At 35.0% G+C, this 21206-nt stretch overlaps 1 protein-coding gene across 1 annotated transcript in view; it reads right to left on the minus strand.

The window, feature by feature from the left end:
- The window catches only part of Stoml2 (stomatin like 2), a 50749-nt gene that overhangs the window by 13283 nt on the left and 16260 nt on the right, over nt 1-21206 (minus strand). Inside the window, exons 3-7 of the mRNA XM_081748438.1 lie at nt 20653-20800; nt 19049-19169; nt 12622-12749; nt 2845-3000; nt 305-420 (exon numbers count right to left, since the gene is read on the minus strand). Of these exons, the coding sequence (XP_081604564.1) occupies nt 305-420; nt 2845-3000; nt 12622-12749; nt 19049-19169; nt 20653-20800 (669 nt within the window). The remainder of the gene's footprint in view (nt 1-304; nt 421-2844; nt 3001-12621; nt 12750-19048; nt 19170-20652; nt 20801-21206) is intronic.

Here is a 21206-nt window from a genome sequence, read left to right on the forward strand (position 1 = left end):
GCAGGTTATTTTTAACTTGAGAGGCAATAGGCATTTTGTTAATGGAATAACTTACTGCGGTTATAAAGATATCTGTAACTTATTAAACTTAAAGCAATGCATTAGTGTATATTTGAATGTGCTGCGAACACACACAAATTACGTTCAACACAAGATCACGAATCAAAAACATTAAACGATTACGTACACACATTAAAATTGACTTGTCATTTTTACACCAAACTGACAAAAGTAAGGAAATAACATATTCTTAATGATTTTTGAAATATATGGAATTGTGTATATTTTTTTCAAAGCACTGTACCTCTTTCGCCAGAATTTTGGAAACAATTTCTAGGCCAAGAGCTCTTGCTTCCGCTTTTGCCACCATGGCAGCAGCCTGACCTTGGGCTTTGTTGATCTGTTCTTGTTTATCAGCCTCTGAAACGACAAATAATAATTCGCGTGTGACACTACATAAAGTATCTTGCATAGCAGTGCCTTAACAACGCAGTATTTCTTCATAAATATACTTTTCATGTACTGCATACACTATAATGCCATTTACATTAAATGAAAATATTGTTCTTCTTGTTCTTGTTCTTCAAATGAAAATATTGTAACACAAAATTACATATTTTCATGTCAAATTCAATATTACCATAAGAACAATGTACTAAAATGTTCTTATTTTAATAATGAATACGAAGTGAAAATTATATAATGCATAGGAAAGAAAAAAAAAAGCGCTAAACATGTCATTGTTACCCATATTACAATTTCACGGAGATACATATGCTAGAAAGGTTAACTTTTTTTCTTCTGTACATTTACTAATCATTGTCTTAATATATTCCAATAAACACTGTAGTTACATAATAGTGGAGTCTGCTCTCATTAAAAAGAAAGTAGGAATATTGCAAATTACAATTCTGTTCATATAAAGAAATGTGCTCTTGAGAATTTTTTTGTTTTACAACAAAAACTTAAAAAATACAACATTGTCATTTCAGAAACATTTCTAAGCACTTCTGGCATTACACATTCTCTCGTAGGACCCCCCCCCCATATATATATATATATATATATATATATATATATATATATATATATATATATATATATATATATATATATAAATGCTACTTTATAGTGCATCTAATGTAAAAATAAATGAATGAATAAAAATAAAAAGAAATGATACTCCGGACTTAATTACGTTAACTTTTATAAATATTCACCTGAAGAGGTTACAAATAATATTAATGTAATTTTAAGAACTCAAAACTAATTAGCACGGTAGAAGATTAGTGCCAAATTACTGATTTCCGAGGAATAAAATCATACTGCAGCATGAAAATATTTATTTGATTTCAAATCAAAAGATCGTTCGAATGTAGTGTTGATACAATAAACTAGGCTGTTCGAAAATAACTGTCCAAAACACACAACGTTCATTCGACTCTACTTGACTCCAAGTGTGCTAGAGAGATGGGGCAATTAATATTATCAGTGGGGCATTTCCAGATATTCACTGCAGGTCTGCCGATCGCCATTCTGAACCATATTAAATACTTCAACTTAAAACGTGCTGATGAGCAAACATTTCGGGAGATGTGAACGTTTCATCCTCCTGATCATCTCTGCTGATTCTAGAGATCTTCTTGAACAGATTTTCACAGATGATGGCTGTGTTTCCATTCCAGAACTAGGAGGCGATGGTAAACGACGACGAGTTTTGTAATGATTGGAGGACATCCGTGACATCCTGGCTCGTTGCCGCTATTTTGTCTCTCTTAACAGGTACCTCACTGCCGAGAATTTCCAACAGTTTTGCATTCTATGTGTCAAAGACTTCGCTTTGCTCAGACTTTACTTATTCAATGGCCACAGTAATATTACTAATATGTTTGCTTTAATAGTAGATGAGGTTCTGGAGACTAATCCCAAGATTTTGAGCCGACACTTTTGTTCAATTTCTGTCTCTGCACACTATCCTGTTGAATTTAATCGTTCCCGTACTTGCATTGAAAGGAACCCATTAAATTTCTATAACACCAATACTGAGCACTGTAATATTTCCTTTAAGGCTCTTACATTCAACTCTGGCTTACGTGAGTCGCTTAACATTGCTCCAGGGATTGAACATACACCTTTTGATATGTTGAGCAACATCTCGTGAGATTTACAGGTGCTATATATTCATATTCGATCGAAGATGATGTTCGCACTTCGATGGCATATGGCTCTAGTCCTTCCAACCTTGAAGCCAGAGAAGAACGCAGCAACAGTCACGAGACATGGACTCATACTTCGTTCAGCAATACACTTAGATTTGAATGTTTTAAGGAAACAGATTTTAAACTTATTGGTCAAATGATATGAGGGTTCCTTACACAAAATTCTATTTATGTCAAGCATTCATCAACCTATTATGTTTATCAGTGAAGTGAAATGAAATGAGGTACGGGTGAAGAAGAAAAAGGTGAGAATTTCAAAGCAATATTTCATTAATTACAAATCGCCAGCTGTACAAGATCCTAGTTAATGCAAATAAAGAAAAGCCATAAAGGCTATGGATAATTTAGTTTAAAGACTACTGGAAATGCGTAAGTTGGGGATATAGGAAAGGGTAATCAACGGTGATGCAGTACGTCACGCAGTTTTAGTTTTTTTTTTGGAAAGGATCTGTGTTGAGCATGGCAATAACCACTTGGCAAAACTTACACAGTTGAATAAATAAAGGGTGTTTTTGGGTTAAGTACAATTTTAATAAGTATTAAGAAGTTAATTAAAGGACTTATAGATACAAGGAAAATAAGTATACATACGTAATAAAATTACATTTTAATGTTTTATTCGTACCTGATGCTAATATTCTTGCTTGCCTTTTGCCTTCTGCAACGTTAATATCAGCTTCTCTTATACCTTCTGACTCCAGAATGGCTGCTCGTTTCTTCCTCTCTGCTTCCACCTGCATTTGCATAGCTTCCTGAACACGTGAGGGAAGTTTAATATCACCTAGAATACACAAAATAATTATGTCTTATTTATAGAATCACTGGTTTAAAGAAAGATTATGTGAAATAATGACTTAGAAAAATAATGAACTTTTTTCAGTATAATTACAAAGGGATTCACACTAATGCATTACAATCGTACATACGCAAAATACGCTACACATATCAACATTTTTATACTCTTCATTATGCGAGAGAACTAAAACTTCCTAATTAAATATAAATTTATGAATTGCAGCAAATTAACTAGATCTTAAATCCAGGGCTACTAGCTGAAAGTACAAGGCGTAGAGTACTGCAACTTACAGCATGAAAAAAACTCATCGAGTTTCCTTTCAGATATCATGAAAGGGTTTAGTATATCGATTTGACCTCTAGGCGCGCGTACAAGAAGCTCATGTGCGAAGCCTCAGCACATCGACTGTAAAGACAGGCAGAGAACTTGGTATACCATAATCGACACCGTGGAAAGTGCTGCAGAAACGATCCTTGCCAACTAATCATGATGTTCTGAAGAATCGGATCAGAGCAGCTGTGGTTAAGGTTGACCAGGATATCCTTTTAAAAGATGTGAACGAAATTAGAGAGACAGGGTGTCTACTAAAATTCCAAAATGAAATTTTCGTGACCTTTTCTTTACCAAACTATAAAATTTCGTAACAATCAAAAACTAATAACAGTACCTATATTCTTTAGCACTTATCTCTATCTTATATTTACTTTCAACGGCTGTTCCCTGGAGCGATAAAAAGGTGTTTTCTCACTCACTTTTAGAATATTCACTGTATATAGTCTGTTTTGTTTGGTAACTAACCACACTCACAAATCCACTAATCTAAAAATTACATATCTAAATTGATATTTTATAGAAAAAAATTTCCCGTATCTACTTATATTTGTACAGATTAAAAAAAATCGTGACCCAAAAACTAAAGTTCGTGACTTTTTCTTGACTTTCGTGACCATTTTCTGATTTCGTGACTTTTTCGTGACATTCGTGACCGATAGACACCCTGAGAAGTCATTTGTAGAAATCATTATCACACATTTCAAAGGTCTTCATATGGTTGTTAGTACTAAGTGTGACATAATTACTGTATAAAGCGACAGATAGCGTTTGCCAGAAGACTAACTAAAATTTGAAAAAGAACTTGCATTCAGTCTTTATTTATCTTCTCTTCCTTTTTGGTTCCTTATTCACGATAAGCCGCGATGTTTCAACCCAGGGCAAATGCGACTTTCCTTGTTTTCGGGTCAATCCAGGAACTGATTATCAATTCCACAAATCTTGAATAATTTATTAATTTTAAAATATTTTGCTATTATTATTATATTATAAATACAGAAATAACATTGAAACACGAACTAATAAGCACTTGGGAAATCAGAAGTTTTGCATTATCGAACTCTATTATATTCTTATTCAGTCTCAGATAAATGGTTGCATCCAAATTTTCGAGAATAGTTTCACAGATTTAGCATGTACATGAGCACCTTGTGGTTGAGAATAGAGAATGTCGCCATTCAAGAGCCAAAGTGTGTGGTGGCCTCATCCTTATTTACACGCACGGTTTTGACATTCTATTTCTTCACGTGCGTGGGTGTACGCTATGTCGTACGTCTTCTCCACTCACAGATGTTAACTGACGTTGTTCTTTAATGGGTACCCGTATTCCTGTAAAACCTACAACGAGGTATAATCCCCTACGATGTCCAATGAACGAAGGTTAATCCGACAGCTGCAGCGAGGAATTGCTTGTATTACGCATCAGTAACGCGATGTCCTGGTTCTTGAATGAATAAGGGAGGCCTGGGATCATAAGGAAGGCGTTGATTTCACATCGCACGGAGTTTTAACAGATACTGTGACGAACTCAGCGTAAGCTAAGAAAACCATGAAATAACTTCGCAATAATATTAAAATTTCAATTGATCATTATTGTAAAACTGAACCAATTACAGTGTGTGGAACATGTAACATTCAAGAAGCATCGTCTACATATACTCCATCAGCAAGGTAAGTGAATAAATAATAATAATAATAATAAAAAAAGCTTTATCGCATCGTAATACATGTATTTCTTCACGTTGTGCATATCTTAGTTCCAGTCGTTAGTGTTTCTATCTTGTAAAGAAATCGTTAGGCTGAGGTGTTTCTATTTCGTATTTTAATCTTGATTTATTTCTTTTTGGTAGCGTTCTCTTGTCTCGCTTCCTAGGTGTTTCATCGATTACAAAAATCAATGGATTCCTCTTCAGCGTATACCAGGTGAGTATTTAGTTTAGGTATTCTCCTTTTTCTTATCTCTTTATCTTCCCTTTCTTATTTATTCTTTTATTATATTATTTATGATATAATTTCGAATGCATGATTTTTAAATTATTAATTAAATTACTTATTCTGTTGCCCTCATTATTTACATGTATATATTTATTTAACCTTCAAATGTAACTTCATCTATTCATTTAACTTCATGCATATCGTAGACTCTACTACATTGCATTTTTTTTTATATAGAAAATATGCTATCCTTGATTCCACGCTGAAGGTATGTCGGGTAAGTACATTGTTATGAAGTTTAATGTGCTCTTAGCTTAACGAAACTTTTCCTTACGAACACACTCTGGAATACTCAAGTATGTAATTATTTTATTTGTAGACATTTAATAGTACTTGGTCTTATGATTCGTATATTTACCTTTTACTTTGCTGAATAGTATTTACGTGAGACTATGTTAGTTATTTCAAGTCGGACTTCAATATTCAATTTCCTACTGAGAATTTTGACGAACATCCAAAACTTGTTAGCAAAAACAGTTCATTTTAGTTATGTGACAGAACGATGTCAAGCATACATTCCCCGAAGAAAATAAGTTTTCAGCAACTCATCATATAACCTTTCTAGTTGAACAAATTATTCTTATTGTTAATATTAAATAATTTTGCTGGAGATAATCTTAAATCTCAAAGAAAATTAAAGTTGTCTGTAAACTTTTTGTTTTGAAATCTTGTGTGTATACTTAATTCTTACATTTTCTTTCTTTTCTTCCTGTTCAGGTGCCAGAATTAGACTTTTTCGCTAGATTCCAGTCATACTTCACATAAAGAAGTAAGCTTATGGGCTCAGATTTATGATATAGGTGCGATTATACACACTAAATTATAGCATGAAATATGAAAATAAAATTACATAACGTGTAGAAAATAATTAAATTAAAATATAATACATGAACTGATGTCTGTAGTGTGGAGTGCAAACCTGGAGTACTACAAGTGGAGTCGCTATGTGAATATTAAGATTGTCAAACACAACTTATTGTGATCACGTTCGCAGTCACATTTGCTATATGTGCATGAAAGTCATTGGAGCAGAGCAAACATCAAATCCTACGTCAAACTTGGCAAATCTGGAGCGAATGCTTTATGAAATGTGGCTAAGAATCGTGTGAAGTTTTTCGAGTGGGATGTACGCTTCACGAAGGGCAGAAGAGTACAACACTTGATGACCATAACAGAACAGACCGATTTTTCAAGAGCTCAACCCCTGAAAATGTGTGAAAATTCGGTTATTTCTCCATGAGAATCGTCAAAGAACCATTAGAGACATTGTTGCAATTACAAATGTGTTATATAATGCGGTGCAGGTAATTGTCATATGAATTAAACATACACCAACTCGCTGGAAAATGAATGCCCAGAGTTCTTATTCTCAAACAAAGTATCACCATGCTGTAGACTGTCAAGATTATTTATTATCAGTGTACTCCACAAAATTCCTTTCTTATGTCGAAGATCATCACTAATCATCACTAAGAAGAAACACGTAAAAATCCTCCCTCCGGGCCTTAGCCCTTTAGCCTTAGCACCGCCCTTTATTCTCAACTCTGGAGGAAGACAGATCATGTGGCTAACAGGCGACTGGCCAGGAAATTCCTAAAATGAAGACTATTTGATTGTTATTGGAGATCGGACGGGAAAAAAGATGAAAGCAAATCCTGCAATTTGTAACGATTATTAACTTATTATTCTTACACGTAACATTTAGCCCACAGTTCGTGTAGATTTTAAAATATGTCAACACGATTAAACTACTCTAAATCAGACACGTCACTTATATCTCTATTACCTTTTTATTATTCTTTTCACAACTCCATTAATAATAATCTTTTTCAGTCATCATAGCAACCTTTAAACAACTATTTACTAGGTAACTAGGAGTACAGTTTATACATTTAAAACCAACATAGAATTTTAGCTACTACGATTAAATCTTATTTCTTTATATTTTAGAATCAACAACATATTATCTCTTTTTTTCTTCTTCTACTCAACAGATTGTGTACTTTTACGCACCGTTGCCCAAATCCAGATACGAAAATGGAAGTAATTTATCGCATAGATATAAAATATCGTTGTATATATGGTTCTCGACGGTGACTTCTTGAATTGGTTACAATTTAAGAATCCTGGACCGTTACATAATTTTACATACATGGTTACATTACTTTTCGAATAGCCCTCGTATATATATAAATTACAATACATATATATTAATTTCATTTTATCTCATTCTTATATTTATTTAACAACTAATTCCATTTTAATTGTATAAAATTATCGACGAAGAGGACTAATACAAATAAAAAAAAAAGGATCACTTTATTAATTATTTAGGTCCTAAAATAGATTCTTTAAATCAATATTATGGGAGCTCATTGACGAATCAACTCAATATATGCTGACATACTATATAACTTATTTCTTCCATTGAGATTAGTTTTGAAGTATAGTAAAGCAGTCTCAGCATAGTATTCAACACGGAGTATAATTTGCTCAAAGTGGGAAAAGAATTCACAGAAACATAAAAATGAGTGTTTCTGGAAATAAAAATATACATGAAGAAGGTGGTGATGTAGAGCTAACAAGTATGAACTCTTCAACGAACGCGGCTGATCTTATAAGACAGCTTGGCCAGCAAATATCTCAGCAACAGCAAAAAAATGAATACTCAACTAGAGCAAATATCCCTCCAAATAACTCAATCCATAACACATCAACTAACACAACAGGTGGATGCTAAATTTGAGCAAATAAATCAAGAAATACATTCCAAATTAGAACAAACAGATCATAAGATGGAACCGATTTTACATCGATTTGCTAATGTACAAAGTTCGGTGGAAGTTGTGGAAACTGTAGTTAATGAGCATACCAATCAGATCCGGGAATTGCAAGAAGTAAATGCGATCAAAGAGAAATTTAATACTCCAAATAGTGATCGAGTTTCGGCTATCAACGGTGAACCTATTTCACATGAATCTAGAGCAGTAGTGGAAGATAATAATTTATCGGAAGGATATTCAGAACAAGACGATAGTGAAGCTACTATAGAGAGAGGTGGGAGAAGAAATCATCCATCTCAGCGCCGGAAACGCATTCCCGTAAATCCTAAGCATTGTAAGCGTTATAGTATAGGTAATCATTTTCGATTCAGTGAAATTAGATCTCTAACAAAATTTAGTGGAAAGACAGATGACATCCCGGCCAGCACATTCCTAGTAAAGTTCGAGGAAGAATGTGAGTTAATTGGAGTAGACCGATCTAAATTTTTGAAAATTCTGCCTCAAGTTTTATTACCACCGTGTTCCATATAGTTTAAAGCAATCAGAAGTAATTTACATAATTATTTAGATTTTAAAAATGCCTTACTTTCCAATTTTGAAAATGATTTCATGTTGGCCAATAGAGACGCCTTAGTTCGAAATAGACATTATAACCCAAAATTGGATAAGAGTCTTACTGATTTTGTAATATCCGTATATAATGAATTGAAGTTAATTAATCCATACCAACATGAATCAAGAGTAATAGCATTGTTGATTTCTGCACAATGCGTTAATTTCAATCACCTTATTATGATAGTGCTAAATTTTGAGTCGATTTATGCTGCGAGCTAATAGTAATCGAAATCAAGCCTATGCTAATCGTAATCAAGTTAGTTATGTACCTGTTCGCAACACCAATGTCAGAGAAGAAGGTGTTCTTAACCCTTTCGTAGGCCAATTTTTTCTACAAGTGATGGAACGATACCTCCTCCATGTTACCAAACACGCACTCAAAATAACCAAGCTATCAAAAGAAATGATTTCTCTAATGTAATTCCCATTTCCGTGGTGAAAACGACTCATAACCAATGAGAATATCGCTTCCCAGTGGAGCAAATAAGAGCATACCTATGTTCCCTTGGCGGGAACTCTTCTTCCCATTGCCCACAAAAGGGTTAATGCGAGAAATAATACAAGATTCTATTGTAATGAGAATAGAACTGAACCCAATGTTACCGGTACGAAAATGGAAGTAATTTATCGCATAGATATACAATATCGTTGTAAATTCAAGTTAAAACTGTATGCTAGTGTGCTTCCAGGAATTTACTGCAAGAGTTCGTTCCAAGAAGCTGGCGACAATTGCAATATCATAGGAGGTAACCTAAGCTTTCAAAGAACTTCGCTTGTTCAACTGAATGACAGGAGGACAATACTCTAGTATTGCAGTTGCAAAACGCACGTGTTCTGTATCGACCGTCGAAGTTAGAAATGGCTCCAGTTGCCTCAACTTTATCCGCGAAATTGCTGTCGTGGGTAACTATCGATGATGCGTTTACTATGGATAGTAAAGTGATGTTGTGCCAAGTGTGTGATAAAAAATAAAAAAAAAAAAAATTAAAAAAAAATGGATGTTCAATGAAATCTCAGTTACAACATGTACCAAGTGCACTCCATGCAAGAAATAAAAATTTGCGAACTGCAAAAAAACAAGTACTCTTGACACAAATGCATCAAGATACTTCAGTGAGTGAGCTTTTCAAAGACTTGTGCCAAGCAATGATAGCATCAAACATTCCTTGGAACAAAGTTCAAGTCAGGGCCGTGTCGGGAGGGGGGGGGGGGGGCGAGCGGGGCGACGACCCCGGGCGCCGAAGTGAGGGGGCGAAAAAATCGGGAGAAAAAGGGGCAAAAGAAAGGAAAAATTACTTGGAATATATATGTATGGGGGCGCTGTCGTATACTCTCGCCCCGGGCGCTGATTTTTCACAGCACGGCACTGGTTCAAGTGCCAAAATACCGTGCTTTTCTGGAGAAGTACTGCGGGCGTCGAATTCCTGACGAATCCACTCTTCGAAAGTGTTATCTCAAAGTTTGTTATAGGGAAGCTATAGATACCATTAGGGCAGAAATAGGTAGTTCATATATATATATTTGGATTTCTGTGGGCGAAACAACAGACGTTTTGGAATGTTATGTAGGAAATTTAGTGATTGGAAAGTTAAGTGAAGATGCTTCATCTAAATCCCATCTTATTGCGAGTAAATTGCTGTAACACACGAATCATTCCACGATTGCTTGCTTTGTAAACGATGGTCTTAAAGTGTTGTGACCGGGAGGAGTTCAGGAAGAAAAAGTCCTTGTTCTCTATACAGACAGTGCAGCGTACATGTTAAAAGCGGCTAGAGCACTTACAGTTTTTTACCCTCACTTAATTTATTTCACCTGTATGGCCCATACTCTTCAGCGTGTTGCTAAAGAGGTGAGAGACAACATTTGCGAAGTAAATCAACTAGTTTCTTCCACGGAAAAAAAAAAAAATGTTTGTTAAGGCGCCACAACGTGTTCAAGTTTACAGAGATCAACTGCCAGACGTGCCACTTCCTCCGGAGCCTGTGCTAACGCGATGGGGCACTTGGAAACAGGCAGTACATTTCTACAATGAACATTTTCAAAAAATTAAGCCTGTTGTTCATTCATTTCCATCGGAGTCTGCTGTGTCAGTTGGCATTGCTCAGAAACTGTTTAATGACTCAAAAGTAGCGTGTGATATCGCATACATAGACAGCAATTTTGGTTGGCTATCTACAAGCATTCAAAAGCTAGAGACTGTTGGGCGGCCTCTTCCGGAATCCATGGAAATAAATCATAGAGGGTGCAAAGAGACTGCTGCAAGGTGTGTGTGGAGATGTAGGAGAAAAGTTCGAAAGAAACTAAATGCAGTGCTGGAAAGAAACCCGGGTTATGACAGGAAAGAAACCCAAATACAAAAGGACTATATTTGCACCAAGAGCCCAGAATTCTCACGACCGAAGGGGGCAAGGCACAGCAGCATGACGCTAAACTCATATATTATCTAAACACTTTCAAATTTATGGACAACTTATAGTCTAAGGTCAATGGTGTAGAAATTTAGGACTTCGAACCAGATAGGTAACTATTAATACCGACTGATTTGAAACAGTAACAATTTCACGTTTTGAACTTTAGTTGTAACTCATAGTCTAAGCTCATTGGTAAAAACTTATCTTTAGTGAAATCTGACTGGTTATCATTACTCCAAACTCCAAACTTCATACTTAAAACCTGATAGATAATTATTGCAATCTATTGACATACATAACAATTTCACACTTAGAACTTAAGTTACAACTCACCTTAAAACCTTCTTGGTAGAATCTGAGTGGCTGATCAATGGAAAGTTACTCTTGATGCAATGTGATTAGTTGATCACTTTTCAACCTTTGTTTAATACTTTTTTTTTTCTTTTTTTTTTAAAGTTCCTAAGTTGCTTAAAAAATTTTCGTTAATGTTTGATTTTAAAAACTTTGTTTCAACATTTTTAGTTTGAAAATTTGGATTTCAGAGTTGTTACTTTGACAATTTTGATTTGGAATTTTGTTTTGTTTTATATCTGTTTTATTTTTTATTTATTTATTTATTTTTTTGTTTGAACATCTTTGTTCAAAGATATTTATGGAGTAAGTTTCTGTATACTTTAATACTTTTAGTGCAAAACAAAACAAGAAATGAAAAATAAACAAATAAACAGACTTTTCCTAACGAAGAATTACATTTGCTTCTGGTCATCTTTTCTTTGAATAATATGATAATTACACTTCCATAAAATTTATGTAAAACTAACTTCTTATCGACAAGCAAAATCTTACACGTTCGTGATCTTGTATTAAATAGAAAATCTCATCTTCCATAGTTGTTATTACAGAGCAAATAAATAAAAACCTGCAAATATTTAAAATGAGTGACGCTTCTCGTGTGAACTATATCTAGTGAAAACAGCCCTTACTGATGAATTTACTTAAATTCTTGTCATTGATTGGTTGTAAATGTGTATCAACATGAATGTCAAACAATGCGACGATATATGAATAGTGTTTACTCTGAAGTTAAACAAAAACATGAATATATACATGCAGTTTACAAAAAAAGAAATCAGGAAATAAATATACTTGCATCTTCATCATATGGAAAACTAAATATAACTGGAACCATAAGAACTGGGAGCATGATGGCTCACCTCTGCTGCGTGGGTTTGATCCCAGCTCGCGTCAAGTGGGTTTTCTCGGGGTTCTCTAGTTTTCTCTCACTTTATTCATTCCACCATTGCATTCATTTCTCATCATCACAGTTTCCTTAGCCTAGCTGGCATAATCGTGGGACGTAAAACTGAAGATTTTATTTCATTTTTCCATAACAACTAGTAAGAATGGAACCATAATAATTTACTTTGCTTGATATATATATATATATATAGCTTTTTAATGAAACTACTTACGAATTTCGTATCTCAAGCATGTAATTCCCCATGCTTCACTAGCCTTATTGATGGCAGCTACAATACCAACATTCAAGCTTTCTCTTTCTTGGAAAACAGTATCCAACGTTATTCTACCCAGTTCTGATCTGAAAATAAAAACAAAGACGTGGCGAAATAATAGTGTAACGTGGCCTTATTAAATAGACCAATTATGTGAGTTGTCATAACACAATCAGATGGAAACATCCGACATTAGCATACAAATGTATCCTTTTGAAAATTCAACGCAAAGCAATGTGAAACTCGACTTCACGTCTATGTCTGAGAGAGAGTGGAAACGTTGTGTGTCTTAACTGATCCATGTCTTGCATCATCTGTACATTCTATAATGTCTTTAGTGAAGCCGATTTTCTCGCTGAAGGCGCATGGACTTCGGTCTAAGTTCGATCAATATTTTATAAAATCTTGGGTTGAAAAATAAATGTTAAATTCCATTTAAACAATAGACTGAGATTCTTTATCATTCTAGAACTTCTCATGGTTCCAGATCTCCCAAGTTCATTCAAATTCTCTGGCACATTATTTTACACATTTAGAAATCTAATACCTCTCTTCCACAAGTGTTCATTAAAATTCAGTTCCTGAAACCTAGTGTAATTTGCTATATTACACGACACAAGCATCAAAAAAATCTACTGAATAATTTGTAATACAGAATATAATTATCTGTATCTATACAGCTAAACTTCCGTAGATTTATCGGAATAACATACAAGTTATTTCATAATGTTTATCGTATAGAAAATAGTCGTTATATTTAAAAAGGAAATCAAGGAGAAATTTCTTAAAATGACACACGAAGTTTAGAGGCACAAGTACGTAATACATCACACTCTTCTACAGCGAACGATTTAAACCATACAATCTAGAAACAAATCAAAAATCGGGTTCCATCCGACTCGACTTCTAGACGTTCTTCACAGTACTAAATAATAGCCAGTTTTTAGTCAGGATAAGGCCATCTAAATACAAACCCGAAGAGACTAATTGAATCTAACACATGTCATCTTTAAGTTAATAATAATAATAATAATAATAATAATATAAAAATAAAAAGGAAAGAAAGAAGCTTGTTCACATTCTGTTCTGCCTTGAAGCAGCGGTAATACTCATATCACCACATGTTTCTGCAACTTTTTACCAAGAAATTACAACGAGTTCAGGATGTTCAAAAATTCTCCCTACAACTTTGTATATTTAATGCAGATACACTGCATGAAAGAGACAAATGTGGCTGCACATGGCCGAAATTCCAGTTCCAAACAAGCTCTTCTGTGATGCCCGAAACGGCATTATTGAACCTGGAGTTTAGGTCATTGATGTCCTGCACCTTTGTCTCGGTGTATACATTGCGCTTGGTTGAAAGTTCTCCAACTGTGGAACAACATATCCACGCTAAACATCCAAGTAAAAATTTGCCATCACTATATTCTTTCGCACTAAAGAAAATGATCCAAGAATTCGAGTAACACCGCTCCATTTGTTCTCTTTATCACTTCTCTCTCAAGAATCCAGAGAGGAATTTCAAACTCCCGAAATTCTGACACTCTGTCTATTTATTTGCCCAGAAACATGAAAAGTTGAAGCATTCAAAGAACAAAGATGTGGTAACAAACTCGGAATCTTTAGCCAGTCAATCAAGAATCGCTTTTGCGAATATTTTTCGTTGAGGGTATACTGTTTGGCGCCGTGTGCTTGTAACAATAGCAGTTTGTATGCATTTGGACATACATAGTGCATCTATGTAGCACCTTGTGCACCGTCGACCAGGGCGCTTGCAGTTCTATGACAGCGGAACGAATTAATTTCTTCAGGCTTCGTGAAAATGAATCACGAACACGTTTGATGGCTTCTTCCAGAAGCACAGTTATAGCCCTTGTCCGCCAGGATTGGTTACATGTACGTACAATTTACATACGCCAAAAGATGTTAGACAAAGAAAAACGAGCAACTTGAGAATATCGAATATATAAATAAATAAATAAACACACAAATAAATAATAGAAGTCAAATTAAATATATGAAAGCTTAGCTATATTTAACTACACTTAAGAGAATAAGAAATCACACACGAAGCGTTCTCCTGCACTTCCCCAAGACTTAGTTAATAGCACCAACATACTTACTAAAAGACGTAAAAACACATTTTTAAACTCTCATCCATATTCCCTGAGGACAGATATTTGTGAAAAGCCATTTGCTATATATTTCAAAGGCTAATCGGCCTTCTTCTGGCAGCAACAGATTGAAAATTTTTTGTGATAGTGTTTCCTCTCATATTGTATATTCATTGAATTAATGTTCAGAAATCTATAGAACAGACTCACAAATTCAATGTTCCCGACTAGTAAGCTTACGAATATAAATACAAATTATTATTTTTATGTATACCTCAATAAATAACTGCTTTTCATTCAGCAAAACAAACCTACTGTATACAAAACCCATCGATTAAACTAGAAACTGATTATGTTCACATCTTTAAAATTATAAATAACGAAGTTATGCAGTACGTCTAGATACTACTTTGATTATTTTTGTGTTTAGTGTATGAAATATTTTTGTTGTATTAAAGCACATGTATTTTAATCTATATATATAAAAGAGAACGTACAAATCCTTTGTGAACTCATCACGCTAATACGGCTGAACCGATTTCTTTCATTTTTGGGGGGTTGTTAGGATTTGGACCCTAGATGGTTTTTATCATATCACTTTAATTTTTAATTACCAGTGTCTTGAGATAATGGACCATTCAAGTCTCCATAGTTCATCATAGGTAAAAATAAACGTATGTATATGCAACCCGCATGACCACGTGACTCGGCGGGTTAACATAAATGACAGGCGCTTGCAATTTGAAAGCGAAAAAGTAAAAATTATCTAAGTAACAAAGTTTATTGCGTTCCGGGGTGACCGCAGCGAAGCGGGGTGAACGCTGCTAGTCAGAAATAAATGGGAAATACAATTTAAGAGTGCTTTTTACTAATGTAATTAGTGATAATAGTGTCCCGTTGAATGTTAAAGTTTGTTTTTCCTGTGTTTATCCATGGTTCTTCGTCCTTAAACACAAATCTTTCTTTCACCGACGGAGAAGTGCAAAATCTTCTTGTTTTGAATATTCTGATTCAAATTTTGTAGACCAAACACTGCAACATTTACTTGAAAGATCAACCAAGTTCTTCTGCTTTGTACACAATTGCCGTTGTAATCTATCAATTTCTGCATAGTACTTGACAATGGTAATGGTTTTATCAGGAGAGAAATTGTAACGGACAATGGAGCCTAGTGCTGTGAATCTCACCAATGACAAAACATTGATGAGGTCAGACTGGGATTGGGAAATCTTTGGTGAGTTTCACTAAGGACTAACCCTGTCTATTTCGCTTACGATTATCGTACAAGATCCACTTCTCATCGCAGTGCGATTGAGATTAATTTAGGTTATGAACATATTATAACAGATGTCCACTGACTGTTGTTTGTGATGGCTAGCCAGTTCTTGTGAGACCCAGATGTTATCCATTTTCAGTTTATTCACATACTGACAGTCAGAAATTACTGAAATGGATATGTAGAGCTACTGGGCAAATTCCCTAACGGTAATGCGTGAATTTTCTTATACACGTGTCTTTAAACTGTTGTTATTCATCCTTGACATGAGTCCTTGCTTTCCTCATTTTGAATACTCTGGTTCTTGGCACGAAATATTTTAAATCAGCGATGTAGTTACACTTCTGAAGGAACGACTATCTGTTGAAGTTATTTTCAGCTGATATTACTGAGGGTTCCATTCCTGAAATATATCTAGAGACAGGAACGTCGAATGTTGATATTACATTTTGACCACTTATTTATTTTCCTGCGAGATAGCAAACAAGGCAGCAAATATTGTTTAAATATACCGCATAAAATATCAACACGACCTCTTTAACAACATATACCTGAGTTATTCTTATATGTACGAGGAGCATACTGAAAGTCATGAGCAACATATTTTCACAACCGTAATCTTTAGTAATAAGTGAAACCAAGTATATCATCTCAATCTATAGACCGTTCTTTCTTTCTTTCCAGACGTTGACGCTGTTTGTTGATAAACGTGACCACAGGCAGGATTTCCAAAATGGCAGGCAGCGATGTTTCGTTTCGACAGCGTGCTGTGATCGTACTTCTTGTTAAACAGGACCAATCTGCTTCTGAAATTCACCGCATACTGCAGCGTGCCTATGGAGATAAGTGCATGGGTGGCAGCAGTGTTAGGAGGTGGGTGAAACATTTTAAGGATGGAAACACAAGTATCGAAAATAAGCCTCGCAGTGGGCGCCCTCGAACTGCCTGCACGGAACTCAACAAGGTAAGGGTTGATGAGCTGATTAGGGGAGATAGGCGTATCACTGTGAATGAAATCGCTGCAAAACTTGGTGTTGAACATAGTGCGGTACAAGAAATGATTCACAGCTTAGGTTATCGGAAGGTTTGTGCCCGTTGAGTCTCACGTTTATTAACCGAGGACCACAAACGTCAGAAACTAACCACTGCCCAAACCCTTCTTCAGATATTTCGACATGAAGGTGATGAGTTTTTGACGAGTATTGTGACTGGAGATGAAAGCTGGTTCCATCATTATGAACCTGAAACAAAACGACAGAGTACGGAATGGTACCACTTGAATTCGCCACCGAAGAAGAAAACGAAGACAGTGCAATCAGTAGGGAAAGTTATGGGGAGCATCTTCTGGGATGCACAGAGTTGCATTCTGGTTGACTTTCTTGAGCCTGAACAAACCATAAATTCTGCCTGCTACATCCAGACACTTTTGAAGCTCCGTCGTGCCTTGCACGATAAACGTCCTGAAAAGATCATCCTTCAACAGGAAAATGCGCGTTCGCATACTTCACGTGCTACTATGGAGCAGATCAGGAGATTTGGGTACGAAACGCTTCCACATCCTCCCTACAGCCGCGACATGGCATCCTCCGACTACCATCTTTTCGATTTTGTGAAGGAACAGATGAGAGACCATTGCTACGAGACACTGGAGGATATTCGGCAAGCAGTGTATAAATGTCTACGGGCAGCTGGAATGGAATTCTATCGCAAGGGTATTTTCAAACTTGCAGAACGATGGGAAAAATGTGAAAGAAAGAAAAAAAAAAAAAAAAAGGAAAAGTGAAAGAAAGGTCTATACACTGAGATGATTATTTGGTTTCACTTACAAATAAAGATTATGGTTGTGAAAAAATGTTGCTCACGACTTTCAGTATGCCCCTCGTATTTCTTAATACCGTAATAATAGTTTAATGTATTCTTTTTTAAAAAAAGCATGTAGACATGTAACCGTTAAAGAACTGTCTGTTGTTGGAGAATCTCATTGCCTTACACTATCTCATCAAGTTAACTTAAAGCCGTAATTCTCCACAGAGATACATATCTGAAAGCATGGAATGCAGTAAGCGACAAAAGTAGAAAGTTTCAAAATAGTTTCTGCTATAAACTTCACTCCGCTCGCACTAAACTTCTATCGATTACCAAAACTGTTGAGAAGAAAATCTGAAGAATAATTCCCACAAACAATACCTCGTAAAAAAGTAATTTATAAAACAGTTTGTATTTCTGTCATGAAATAAGCACACATACTACCTACAGCATATTTAATATTAGTATGTAAACGAAAATTCATATATAAATTTAATAAACGCAATAAATCAACAATCGCATCATGAACACGTATTCGCCTTAATTTCCACACACTCTAAGCAGTACGTCAAAACAAATATCGTTAAAGCGGTCAAGTAGGTTGGCTACAGTGTTTACAAAATGCTAGGAGATATGTCACAAAGAGTGTAGGTTTGAAAGTTTTGCAGGAGTTGATTTTTACAATCCATTACTTCATGATGTTCATAGCACATCTTGCATTTACTTGGTTAACTAAAGCCATTCAACAGTGTTCCCTTCGCCAATCTAACTTTTTGTCTTTTCTGTAGTGGATAGGATAAAACTATTCAGAAATGTAAACAGAAAAAGTCGCTTTTTTCCCCCAACAACTATACTTTTACCGATAAATCTATATGCATTTTTCTCTGGGTGTTAAAATTTTCCAACTTTGCTCACAAGCTTCGAACATTGTTGGATGTAGTGGCCAATGACAATGGTAAACTTTCTTCAATATTACTTTCCAGCAATGGTGGTCGTAGAAGACAGTGAGTATACGCGTGGGAGTATATCGAGTTTATGGTATATACTCTATATAAAGCAAGCTATTTTGTTTTGTCGCAAACTGTACATGCACAGTTCCGAAACAACATATTTCCGTACGATATTACCCTTCTGTTTCATGTATTTCATTATTTATTTCATACTTTGTCAACATCATGAAACTAACCTCATTGTTGTTTGGGCAAGCTGTGTGATAGCGAATTCTGGATCCTCCACTCCATAACTGGCCTTGAATGGGTCTATTATCCTCAAATAAAGCACTCCATCTATGTTTAATGTCACATTATCTATAAATAAAATGAAAAGTTTAAACATATAATGGTTTAATTTCCAATTTGGTAGTTTAAATGTACAAAGTACGCATATATACACACACACGCATGCTTTAGAGTAACCTGTTCTATTTTCCTATGTAACTTAAACAGACATTGTGTCCCCTTCCCTTTTCTAAATAGTTTCCGGAATTACGTGCACAAAAGGCGAAAATGCTAACCACTCAGCTTCTGGATATTTACATATCTGAATCATCACAGAAACTGTATTCGGAATCATAATGACCAACATGATCTGTAATGAATTATACCTACAAAATTTATTAGAATTTCTGAGAATGTGATAAGCGTATCTTCACGAGAGGCAAAAAATGTATTTACAGCCGACATAATTTCTTTTTAGTGGACATTTTAGAACTCTTTCTTATATACACGATATTCAAACTGCGTATCTGTACCTAATATTTTCAGCTGCAACAATTCACAGCTAGAATCTGAACAATATCTTCGAACAATGAAGTACGTATTCCAACCACAACGGATTTATGTTATTACTACAAAAAATTGTCACAATAACTCCCATTGGTTGCAGTTGAAATTAGTCAAGTATAAGTGAATAAAAAGAGATAAATTCCTCGAATTTTGAAATTTTCCTTATTTAAATAATGTGATAAATTAATTTTTGTCGACAACTTTCACCAAAATTGTCTATCTTAGTGAAGTATGACATACCTCTTCTTTGAGGTTTCCCAATTATCCCTACTGCTTGGGCTTAAAATCAACTGGGAATAAGGGAGTAAATTTAACTCCTCCTCATATGATTTAAGAAAAATGTTCCACGGTAGCTTTGGTAAAACCAGAGGCGGCTTATGAGGGAAGTCACGATAAAAGTTTTATCGTTTTCTTTCCTCAGTTTGAAAGACACCCTCATGAGCAGCCTCTGGGTAAAATTCATTTGATTTTGATGTATCTAGATATATGTTTTATGAGTTTTTCTCACAATCTAGACTGCTTGGAGTTGAAATGAATCAATAATAAGGGAGTGACATCCCCCTTCCTCTTTTATCAAAATATTTGCGTAAAATCGTGAGTCTTCGATTTTTATGAAACAGTTCAATCAAACTTTTATTTTTAAAAAATGTCTTGCTTCTACAACAATGCACAGTAATAGTAGTGGTATTTCTTTTTTTAAAAAAATAAAATTAAAAGGGCAATGATCTTGCCATTTACCATTGAAAAATATTACTTACTGCTTTCCATTTTCGCATTTAACGACCAATTCTTGGCCAACAAAAGCGTTCAGCAAATCTCGCGATGATTAGACAAAAATTCAACACCTCGCCACTGATCTGGCATCTGTATGGCATTATTCTTTACTTCTGTCCTCTCTTCACTCCACCGTAAAATAGTTCAAAGCTTGAAAGCTAGGTGTGCGTGTTTATAAACCAACAATCAAGTAAGCACTTCTTATATAATAGTATTAGGATCTCAGACTTACCTGCAGTTATAGCACTTTGTTTTGGTACATCTATTGCTATTTCTTTTAGACTTTGGACATACTTCACTTTATCTACAATCGGTATTAAAATATTTAGTCCAGGCTCTAATATGCGGTGAAACTTTCCCATACGCTCTACAATCCATGCCTGAAAGAAAGAAAGAAAAAAAAAGGTACCACACTATAAACATGAATTTACAAAATATCGAAATAATTTCAAGTAATATACAGAGTTATCTGATCCGCCCTACGGGTACAACTGCTCTAGGTTTCAACGAGTTCTCACACTCTTGATTTATTATTATTATTATTATTATTTATTCCTGTAGTTATTCTTATCCTTCTATATGCATTTCTTAATACGGGAGGAGGAAGATGAATTCCGGAAAAACTTGAAACGCAGTAAAGCAATTTTTGGACAGACGGAAGCGAGTATTGTTTCTTATTATTAAATAAATATAAGCCCTACTCCTCTTCTACCAACACGAAAGCCTTGATGCAAAACCTGTCCTCTCTTTGATATCGTTTGACCTGTGGACATCTTAGAACCGACA

The sequence above is a fragment of the Thermobia domestica genome, chromosome 2, assembly GCF_964235325.1.
Source record: "Thermobia domestica chromosome 2, izTheDome1.hap1.1, whole genome shotgun sequence".
Classification (NCBI taxonomy): Eukaryota; Metazoa; Arthropoda; class Insecta; order Zygentoma; family Lepismatidae; genus Thermobia; species Thermobia domestica.